This window comes from Acartia tonsa, chromosome 13 (genome assembly GCF_053477335.1).
Source record: "Acartia tonsa isolate MP-2025a chromosome 13, ASM5347733v1, whole genome shotgun sequence".
In the NCBI taxonomy this organism is placed as follows: domain Eukaryota; kingdom Metazoa; phylum Arthropoda; class Copepoda; order Calanoida; family Acartiidae; genus Acartia; species Acartia tonsa.
The window spans coordinates 16,089,539-16,100,711 of NC_137272.1; the positions used below are offsets into that span (position 1 = coordinate 16,089,539).

An 11,173-nucleotide genomic window follows, 5' to 3' on the forward strand; every position below is an offset into this window, starting at 1 on the left:
AGGGTTTAAAGGATAGGATAATGCAAGATAAAATATTCTCCTTTTCAATTTTCTAGATGTCTCACGAGATCCAGGGATGCAGTGATAAGACATTTGAAGATAAAATATTCTTCACTCCAAATTTCTAGATATCTCACGATATCCAGGGATTAAGGTATAAGACACTGGATGATAAATGATATCCTATCCCAATTTTCGAATTGGCTGAAAATATATCACAATGTCCATGACTAAAAAGATGGGACAATTGAAGTTAAAATATTATCCTCCCCAATTTTCTAGATATCTCTCGAGATATAGGGATGCACAGTTATGGAATCTCGACCACAAAGAATTTTTTATCCAATCTTGACAAGTGAGGTATTTTTGGAAAGAGGAATATACATAGAAAACGCCTATGTAAATTAGAAAATCCGCAGAAATCATATTTGCAAGTTATTTGCAAAAATCTGCAATGTTAATTTGCAAAATTAATTTAATTCCTTAAATGACTTATTTAGAAAAAAATCTTTTTATGAAATGTGTTTATCTATAAGTTTAGAACATACTTAAGGCAAAAAAAATTTCTTTAGTGTTACTTTTTTCACCTTATAGATGAAAAAAGCAGTTTCTCACAATTTATGATAAAAAAAGGTATAGGAACAAAAAAAATGTTTTTTCTTGATGTAAACACAATAATTGGCATAAAATCTATCATCCTAAATGTAAAAATCAGATATAGACTCCTTTTTAGAGCAAATATAGAGCAAAAAGTAACCAAGACATTTTTGCAAAGTATGAAAATCTAAAGAAAATAGTTCTTTTTGATTTTGATTTACATATCAGATAAATGTATATAAAATTAGTGATCAAAAACTATAAAACAAGTTATACCTTTTTTCAAACTTATCATTGATTAAAATGCACTTTTAGGTTTACTCTTTAGCAAAGTTGCACATAAAAACTCTTTTTATTAAGTTATTAAACAAAATAAATTCAAATCAACAATTAGGCGTTTTTTATAATGCAGTAGACAATTTTGTAGTTGGTTTTTTTGGCATTTATTTTGTTTAATTACTACATAAAAAGAGTTTTTATGCACTACTTCGGTAATTCTTAAACCTAAAAGTGCAATTTAATCAATGACAGTGTTGAAAAAACTTATAACATGTTTCATAGTTTTTGATCACTAATTTTATATACATTTATCTGATATGTATATCAAAAGCAAAAAGAACTTTTTTCTTTAGATTTTCGTACTTTGCAAAAATGTCTTGGTTACTTTTTGCACTATATTGACTCTAAAAAGGAGTCTATATCTGATTTTTACATTTAGGATGATAGATTTTATGCCAATTATTGTGTTTACATCAAGAAAAAACATATTTTTTGTTCCTATACTTTTTTTTATCATAAATTGTGAGAAACTGCTTTTTTCATATATAAGGTGAAAAAAGTAACACTAAAGAATTTTTTTTGCCTTAAGTATGTTCTAAACTTATAGATAAACACATTTCATAAAAAGATTTTTTTCTAAATAAGTCATTTAAGGCATTAAATTAATTTTGCAAATTAACATTGCAGATTTTTGCAAATAACTTGCAAATATGATTTCTGCGGATTTTCTAATTTACATAGGCGTTTTCTATGTATATTCCTCTTTCCAAAAATACCTCACTTGTCAAGATTGGATAAAAAAATCTTTGTGGTCGAGATTCCATAACTGTGGATGCAGTGATAAGACATTTGAAGATAAAATATTCTCATCTCCAATTTTCTAGATATTTAACGAGATCCAGGGATAAAGGTATAAGACACTGGATGATAAATGATATCTTATCCCAATTTTCTAATTGAATGAAGATATTACAATAACCAGGACTCAAAAGATGGGACAATTGAAGTTAAAATAATATCCTCTCCCTATTTTCTAAGGGATTAATTTCATTTATTTTTATTTCATTTTATGACACACATAACAAAAATAATAATAAAAGTACTATAATACAGGTATTAAATACTCATAGACAAGCAATATATTTGAATATGAAGAAAACAATGACTAAAGGACTAAACTATCTCGTGAGAGGTAAGGAAAATAAATTTTGGTGAAGAAACTTTGTTCGGGTAAGAAGGGAAAGGACAATGGACGAGAAATTAATTGTTCCTCATCAGAATATAAAATATTTAGAATGTATATTCCTGTACTTTCATGCCCTAATATTACAAACAGGTCTTAATCTTATAAAAGTTGTCTATAATACGATGCGAGAAATAACTTCTAAAGATTTTATTCATGAGACAAATATAGTTGTTGTCAGCATTTTTGTAATTTTTTGAATTTAAGAAGCATATGTGCTTGGGGACCGGATAAAAATAAAAAAACCCGAAATTGTTGATTTTAGCAGCACTTCTATAATCTATTTTTCCTGTTCTTTAAAGTAACAGGATCTCTGTCTGTCTGTCTGTCTGAACCGATATAATTTTCCTGTACATTATAGCTCCCATAGCTCCTGTGAAGGTTTTTAACTATTTAGGGGAAGGGTATAACATTAACCACCCTCTCAAGAGAAATCGAACATTGACAAAAATGCCCCCCACCCCCCCAAAAAAAGGCTTTCTTTTCTTTTTATGTTTAAAACTAAAATTGGAAGGTGGATGGAGGTCTAATGGTTTTTTGTCTGTTGGGGCAAAGAAAAATGAAAATCAAAATTAGAGCTTTCACATTGCAACCTTTTTGTCTAACACACCTTATGACAAGTCAACAATGTTGAGTTATCCCAATAATGGTAAGTTTTCAACTTTTCCTTCATACAAAAAAATGGTATTAGTACAAAAAAATCAACCTACATATACATGATACAAGAGAAAAATATGGTACATTCCTAAAAAAAATACTATCATACACAAATTTAGTACGAGAAGTATGAGACAAAGCCCAAATTGTGTTAACATTGTGTCAAAAATGATCCATGTGACGTAATAATCACCATTTTGATCATTTTTGACACAATTTTAACACAATTTGGGCTTTGTCGAAGTATGAGAAAAAAATAGGGTACCAAACAGTATTAAATTTTAAAAACTAACTCTTTGATTGCACGACCTTTGTCCGAGAAGTCTTAACTGTACATGGTAATTTCCACTACTCTAACTATTTATGTCGCGCACCTGACATAGTAGTAGTAGGTGCTAAGACACGAGCGCTTTATATTGAGCCTCGGTTGCGGGTCTCCCTCCTGTTTTCCAGTCAAGGTCTGTCTAGTGATCCTACTACTATGCATCCTTAGAACATGTCCTAGCCAGGCAAAATATTTGTACTTAATTTCTGGTATCCCTGACTTGGGATACTTATACAGGGTCCTTATTTACATAAAAAATCTAATTATAAAAGAAATTCTTCTGATTGACTTTATTTACTTACACAATGTCCTACTTTGAGATGAGATGAGATACTTTGGTTCTAATTTATTCTTGTCTCTTTGTTTAACAGTTTTTTTTGTGTATAAAAACTAATTTTTCTAAAAGTCTGTTTGTTTTTAATAATCTCAGTCTAGCCTCAGTTACTGACTTGATTTAGAACAAGTTGATAATTTAACACATTTCTATATTATTTGTAAAAAAGTTTTTTTATTGGCGAAGCTACTCTATAATTCACTCTGTCAGCCAGTCAGCGTAACATAATGGGATAGATGGGCTGCTTTTTAATGTTCATACAAATTCTCTATACTTTGTTCTTTGGTTTGTCAGTCATGCTACATAATATTAATGAATATAGAAATACGCAAGAAAGGTTTCTTGATTATTTTCTCCAATATATTTATATTCTGGATTTTTAAAATGCTCTTTAAATCTCCTTGTCCATATTACCAGCTGTTTGTGCTTTGCTACTGATGTATGTTATCATCCTTGTTTTTAAGTAGCGAAGCTACTCTATAATTCACTCTGTCTGTCCGTCAGTCAGTCCGTCAGTCCGTAACGGTATCGGGGAAACGTGATTTTCTCGGCTCCTATTCAAGATAGACAGCTGAAATTTTTAGTGAAGATTCTTATGACATATGCCCATCTAATCTAGACATTGTTTTGTCCATCTGTCTCTTATTTGGGGTGCTAGATCGATTCCTGGTTTTTTACGTTTTTGTGATTTTCTCAACTCCTTTTCAAGATAGATGGCTGAAATTTTCAGGGATTAATTAATTTTACATTCTACATATTTTCACGAAGTTTTATTGAGATTTGTCTATCAATTGGGGTGCTAGATCGATTCCTAGATTTTTAGGTTTTCATGATTTTCTCGATTTCTATTCAGGATTTGGGGATAAAATTACTAGGGATGGAATATACTCATATTCTACATATTTCCATAAAGTTTCATTAAAATTTGTCCATTAATTGAGGTGCTAGATCGATTCCTAGCTTTTTAAGTTTTCATGATTTTAAAGGTTGCATGATTTTTAAAGGTTTTGTGATTTCCCTATTTTATAAAGTAAAATTTTTATTGTTTTTCACTGCTCTATAGTAATTTTTTTCTCGATATCCATTCATTTTTTGAGCTTCGCTACTTATGGATGTTGTCATCCTTGTTTATTCTTCAGATCAAAGATATAAAATAAAATGGACTGGCGAATCATAATTCCCATCTTTGTGGCATTTTTTGTCCAGAAAAATGTTTGCTTCGAAGGTTGTTCCTTACCCGAGGCAGGTTATGCCTGGGAGTACAACTCAACATTCGATCTAATTCTAGCGGATGTCAAGTCTTCAGAAATTTGTGGTGATCTTTGTCTGAAGAATGAGACCTGCCAAGGGTATTCATGGGAAAAAGGAGGTATGGTTGAGTAGTTAAATCAGACGTTTTTCTCCATTATAGGAAGCCTGCAAGAAATACCACGCTTTAACTGCTGAAAGACTGCCACAAGTAGACCCAATACCCCAAATTTGAAGCCTTCAGCTTCTATAACAAAGAAGTTCTAGGCATTTTAAAATGACATTTTATGTACAATGAAATTTGAAAGAATTTCAATGCTAATGTTAGAAATTTTGAAATTAAACTACGTGGCCTAGAAACAAAATTATAAGCTTATTTTTGTCATAAATTTAGGTTGCCAGTAACTAATTATATTTTTACAATAAAAATACCCATTTTTAAAGTCAAAATCATTAAAAAAATTAAGTTTAACTTGCGTTGTACCGAGTGTACTATAGCCAATCAGAAGGCTGAATCAACTAAGCAACCAATCTTGGAAATCTTCAAAATTTTCATTGTACATAAAATGCTATTTTGAAATGCATAGAACTTTTTTGTTATTGAAGCTGAAGGCTTTAAATTTGGGGTATTGGGTTCACTTGTGGCAGTCTTTCAGCAGTTAAAGCGTGGTATTTCTTACAGGTGTCCTTTAAGCAGATATTCTGCAGCCAAAAAGAAAAAGTATATGATAAGCATATATCTACCAAAATATATTTGCAGTCTATTTTAAATATTAGCTATGTTGCTATGTTGTTGCTTTCCCAATAAAAATATAAAATATTTTAAATGTCATCCCTAAATCTTACAATCCTATAAGTTTTGTCAAAAATCTAGTTTCACACATGTTTTCCTCAGTATAGCCTGTTCAACTTTGGCCCACTACACTGACAAAATTTGGGTATTTGTAAAATTTGAACATCTTATAGCACGTGGAGAGTTTAGCCAGGAAGGTGTCCAAAGCATGCTGGAAAATTTTGACATCACTCTTAATATATTCGATTCCCCCCTTGATTTAAAATGGATGAGGGGGTGTTGAAAAGTGTGAACTATAGGGGAAAGTATTAAAGACAACAAGTGGGGTGTTGTGCCAGGGGGGGTGGATACACTCCCTTGGTTACCACCCATCCATAGAAAAGTAAAAAAGTAACCCTGAATTAGTAAACTGATGCACAAAGCTCTCAAATTAAAAGACTATGTGATATTTTTACCCTGAAAATCCCTTGCCTTTGTTATGGGGGTGTATCTGAAAGGTGTAGACCCTTGTCAAAGAGGTGTATACTAGAGCAGGCGGGTGTATCCATACCCCCTTATTCTTTAGCATGCCTCTTCTTGGAACCTCCAAAATCCTCCAGTCATGATTTTCAATCATTCTTGAGCTAATTTAATTATATAATACCTATATTTACCATAACTTTTAGTACACGTAAAATTCCTTTATATCTACTAGCGGCTTTGCCCCAAGAGGTTTAATTACATCTTCTATTGCTTACCCAGCAGAACGGATCGCAAATTTTCGCACCTACCCAGCAGGAAAACATTTTCTCGATTAAATATGAATTTGCAAAATTCGTAAAAAAAAAAAAATGAAGGGAGGATTTATTTTGTTTTTGGGGGGGTTGGGGGGTGTCCCACCCCCCAAGAAAATAGCTTAAAACCACCGCAGGACCAATAGGTATATACCCTGAAGAGTAGAATCCGATCGGTTCAGTGGTTACCAAGATCTTAAGCTTCAGACGGACAGACATCAAGCTACTTTGTATTATAGATAACTAGCGGCTGCGCCCCTAGCATCTAGGGGCTCTATATTCGAAGGACAGAAAAATAGCCTAAAACCATACCCTGACTTATTTTCTAAAAAAGTAAATAGCCTGAAACCATCTCAGAGCCTATAAGAGGCTTCACTGTAAAGAAGAACCATATCGGTTCAGCGGTTAGCAAGATCCTTCGGTACAGACAAAAAAAGCTTATTACTTTATATTATAGGAGGATTGTATTAATATGTATTATAATGTTTTTAGGTATTATGTCTGGATACTGTGTTCATTATTCCAAACTGAGGAGCAATCTGACATGTGAGAACTGTATCAGCAACAAAATTCCAGGTATAAAAAATTCCAGTCTACCTTTGACAGTGGACAGTTTTAGGTTTCAGTCTTGGAAGGGTCCAATGTTATATCTATACAAATTTTTAAAGTTGTCTTCAGGTTAATTTTTTTTAGTATCTAAAACTAGAGGCTTCACAACTATAGATGCCTGAAGGGGCACCAGAGCAAAGAGGGTGATAATTTTTTGAAGGGTTCTCTTGTGATATTTTATATAGGGATAATTTAGCATTAAATTAAAAACTATTTATCCAGGTCAGCTGCCAAAACCTCTGGCCTGCTCTGGAAATTCTGGCAACATATTGGGCTTCAGTGAAGCAACAAACGAGCAACAATGTTGGGAGAAATGTGCTAATACAGAAGGATGTAACTTTTTCTCCTGGTTTGATTCAGGAATTTATTGTTATATTCTAAGGATGGGGTATTTTACAAATTGTTGTTGTTAAAATGATTTATTTTTATAAAAAAATCATACATAATAAAATAAGTAAAATACGAAATAAAAATTAGATATGTGTTAGTAGGTTAAGGGTTAGCTGTTATACATATAAAATATCAATAACTAACATAAAGACTAACTACACAATTAAATTATTAATGTTTAAATTGGTTTGGTGTTTCAGTTTCAGTTTGTTAGAGTTGGTTGGTTTGATTGATAGCAAGCAGTTTGGGCAGGAGTAGATTATGGAGTTGGGGGTCCCAGTTTCAGCTTACTGGGCTCTTTTGGGGTCTTACAAAATTGATGAAAAGTCAAAATCGTAAGGCAGTCCTATAATAATAAAGACTGCAAAGGTTCTTGTCAAAGATTTCTTAAAATTCACAAAAAGTGACCTGCCCCTTGACATATGCAGGTAAAAATAACCCCATGATATGGGGGAGAACAAAATTGCAATTGGGATTTAAGTAATATTAGTTGCCAAAGTATGTTTTCAAAAGCAATGCTTCTCTATTATTAAGATCTGCATGTCCATTAGTATGTCTGTACATAACGGATAGCTTTTTTTAAAAATTAGTCATGTTATAAATTGCTCTATTGATTTCAAACCTTTTATTTGGGTTTGAGTTATGTACAACTAGGAAATAGTAGCAACTTTATAATTGACTGTTTTGAAATAAATTGTCTGACTCTTGTAAGGTACAATATCGTAATAGAAGGTAATAGAAATTTACAATGGTCAGTGTAAATGTAAATGTACACTTATGTACAGACACTTTAAAAGTTTCGATGTTTGCTTGTTCTACTGTTATTTTTGTTTTTATCTAATTTCATTAAGTTCTAATTGCAATCATAACAAGAATGAAAAGTTGATAAAATAACAATAATTTTCAAAATCAGATGGACTTTTCCAGAATACTTGTTTCTTGTACAAAGAATGTAACAGCACAAAGGTTCTTTTTACATGCTCAGTATGTTCAATAAAGCTTTGTTTCACTAACTATGTATCCAGGGATGTACATTCCAAATGATGAAAATGAAATTACTGCACATTAAATTATTGGTTGAAATGTTTGGACAATATTTCATTGAAAACAACCTTCCAAATATAATAGATGGTGTGAATGAATATAAAACTTTGGGTACCAGTGTTATTTACAGTCTCAACACCCTCTTTACTTTGTTTGTCTGTCTTCCTTTAAACATTGCTTGTTTTTTTTTTAAATGCATCTTAAAATCAGCTACAAAATTGTTCATCCCAGTTTTTTTGTTTCTTTATGATAATAGTTTGAATATTTGCAACTTTTCATAAAAACATTTAAAAGCATCGATTATAGCAGCTTTAAATTTTTATTTTGATATAAAAAAAAATAAAATTAGGACAGCAAATATGGAAGCTGGTAATTGTAGGAACATAAGGGTGTAAATTGATATAAACATTATTCTCTTTTTCCCATATCTCTTTATTTATCCTGAAATTCTGATTTCAGCAAAAAGAATAATAATTTAGGAAATTCTAAACAGTGTGTCCAGAAGTTGTAACATGCCACCTATCCCACAATGCAAAAATCACAAAATATTGAATGATCATTGGAGAAATGTTAACTTTTATGAAAGTTACAATAGTTACAATAGACGCAATTTCTGCCAAAATAATGGAAATCCTGGATGGTATAGATTTAGTAATAATGCTGGAAACAAAATGCCTGACTATCCTCCAGGACAAAACTATTGTAAGACAAGAAACCCAGGTAAGCTATGAAAAATGATAAAAACTAATACTATCAGGGCAGGCAGAAAGTAGATTTAGGGGTATTTAAGTAACCCCCCCCCCTCCCCTGCAATGAAAATATTAAATATGACTGCTTTTGAAATAACAAGGATGACAACATTCATAAAAGCAACGATCTGAAACCATAGGACAAACAAACATTAACATGTGAAGAGTGTCAGAACGATAGAAACAGAATATGTTTTTTTAAGTCTAAACAAAATTTGTTGCAAAAATACAGGATACCCTTTAAGGACATAAGATAATTATCACATAAAAAATATTTTAAAAGGTTTTAAATGGATATATGGACATTCTGGTAACAATCATACATTTCTAAAATGTACCTAACTATTACAGGAATCACTATGCCAAATTAAATTGATCAACCAATTTTAACACTAAATTGACAATAAGAGCTATCCATTACGAATAGACTGAAACTAATTAAAGCCCATGTTAAGGAATAACTAGTAAAATATAATTTAGGTTGGGTGAATGGAACTCATCCCAGCATGTTTGGCGAGACAAAGGACATCCAGATTTGCTTCAGAACCAATGATGGTCCTTGTGACAAGGAAGAGGCTGCTGCTGTTACCAACTGTGGACAATACTTTGTTTACTGGCTCAAGTTTGAGGATCCATGTTATGGGTATTGTGGTGAAAATTGAGAGAATAGTACCCGTCTTATAGCTTGTACACATTATAACTGTATATAATAAGTTTTGAATCATACGAGTAGGTAGCTGAGGAAATTTGGTGAAAAATAGTTAACCTTATGATTTCTTATCTGATATTTACATATATACTTGATCGTACTCACCATATACTCGTATACTTTAAAACTGTACATTAACAGTTTTTGAATAGTACGACTAGGTGGCTGGGAAATTCTTTAATTGACTCTTAATTTTATTTCATTAAAAGAAAATTGTATTTAAGTTTAAAACTTGTAAATAAATTTTATTGCAGCAGTTTTGATTATTTTAACAAATCTATAATACAAAATAGCTTGATGTCTGTCTGTCTGAAGCTAAAAAACCAATAATTGGGGTGGGAGAACCCAACTGCACCATTGGGCGAAGCCTCATGAAACCCCCCCCCAAAAAAAAAATTTTATATTTTTTTTTTACAAATTTTAATTTTGGTGTATGCGAACAACCTGGGTTTAATTTTTACGAATTGAAATTTTGTGTATACGGCAAACAACCTGGGTTTAATTTTTACGAATTGAATATTTTGTGCATACAGCGTACAACCTGGGTTTTATTTTACCGCAGAGTAATTAAACAAAGAATAACTTTTTTAAATATTTCTACTTCTATTGACTTCCCATTACTTCATAGGGCGAAGCCCCTAGAGGCTAGGGGCGAAGCCGCTAGTATGTAATATTCTAATAAATATTTTTGTTGCCTATGTAATAGGAATCTTCCGTCATATTATTACCTTTCATCCTATTATGTATAAAACTAGCGGCTTCGCCCCTAGCCTTCAGGGGCTTTGTCCCAAGAGGTTTGATCAAACCAATTTTCGTATTTTAGATTTAAAATAAAAATAAAAGAAAAATTTAGGGGGGGGGCAGAATTATTTTTTTTTTTGGAGGGGGAGGGGTATTTTTCATTTTAGGGGGGTTGGGGGTGTCCCACCCCCCAAGAAAATAGTTATAAACCTTCCCGGGACTTATGAGAAGCTACCCTGTAAACGAGAACCCGATCGGTTCAGCGGTTAGCGAGATCCTTCGCTACAAACAAACAGACACACTGACAAACAGACAAACAAACAGACAGACATCGTTCTACTTTGTATTATAGATAGTAAACTTTTCTTATCTGTAGCGAAGGATCTCACTAATCGCTAAACTGATATGGTTGCCCTTTACACTTTACAGTGAAGCTTCTTGTAGGTCCAAAGAAGGGTTTTAAACTTCCTTGGGCGAGGATATCTTCAACCTCTCAATAACAGTTTACCCCTCCCCCCCATAAAAAAATGCACCTAAGCTATACTAGGGGCGTTACCGCTAGTCTATATTACAAATAACGATGTCTGTCTGTCTGTTTGTCTGTCTGTCTGTCTGTTTGTTTGTCTCTGTTTGTTTGTAGCAAAGGATCTCACTAACTGCTGAACCGATCGGGTCCCCTTTA

General features: G+C 32.3%; 1 protein-coding gene across 1 annotated transcript; it reads left to right on the top strand.

Annotated features, from left to right (window-relative positions):
* The first annotated feature begins 3,544 nt into the window (after positions 1-3,544).
* LOC145335409 (uncharacterized) lies at positions 3,545-10,006 on the top strand. The gene is made up of 6 exons (XM_080181154.1): positions 3,545-4,804; positions 6,742-6,825; positions 7,081-7,214; positions 8,158-8,214; positions 8,772-9,012; positions 9,522-10,006. The coding sequence occupies exons 1-6, from the start codon at positions 4,594-4,596 to the stop codon at positions 9,701-9,703; spliced, it is 909 nt and encodes a 302-aa protein (XP_080037280.1). The 5' UTR covers positions 3,545-4,593; the 3' UTR covers positions 9,704-10,006.
* Positions 10,007-11,173: the final 1,167 nt, after the last annotated feature.

Bases quoted from the DNA above. Each gene is read 5' to 3' on its own strand.
- LOC145335409 (XM_080181154.1), top strand. From the start codon at position 4,594: ATGGACTGGCGAATCATAATTCCCATCTTTGTGGCATTTTTTGTCCAG. The intron at 6,826-7,080 runs GTATAAAAAATT...CTATTTATCCAG, and splicing joins TATCAGCAACAAAATTCCAG to GTCAGCTGCCAAAACCTCTG. The intron at 9,013-9,521 runs GTAAGCTATGAA...AATATAATTTAG, and splicing joins TTGTAAGACAAGAAACCCAG to GTTGGGTGAATGGAACTCAT.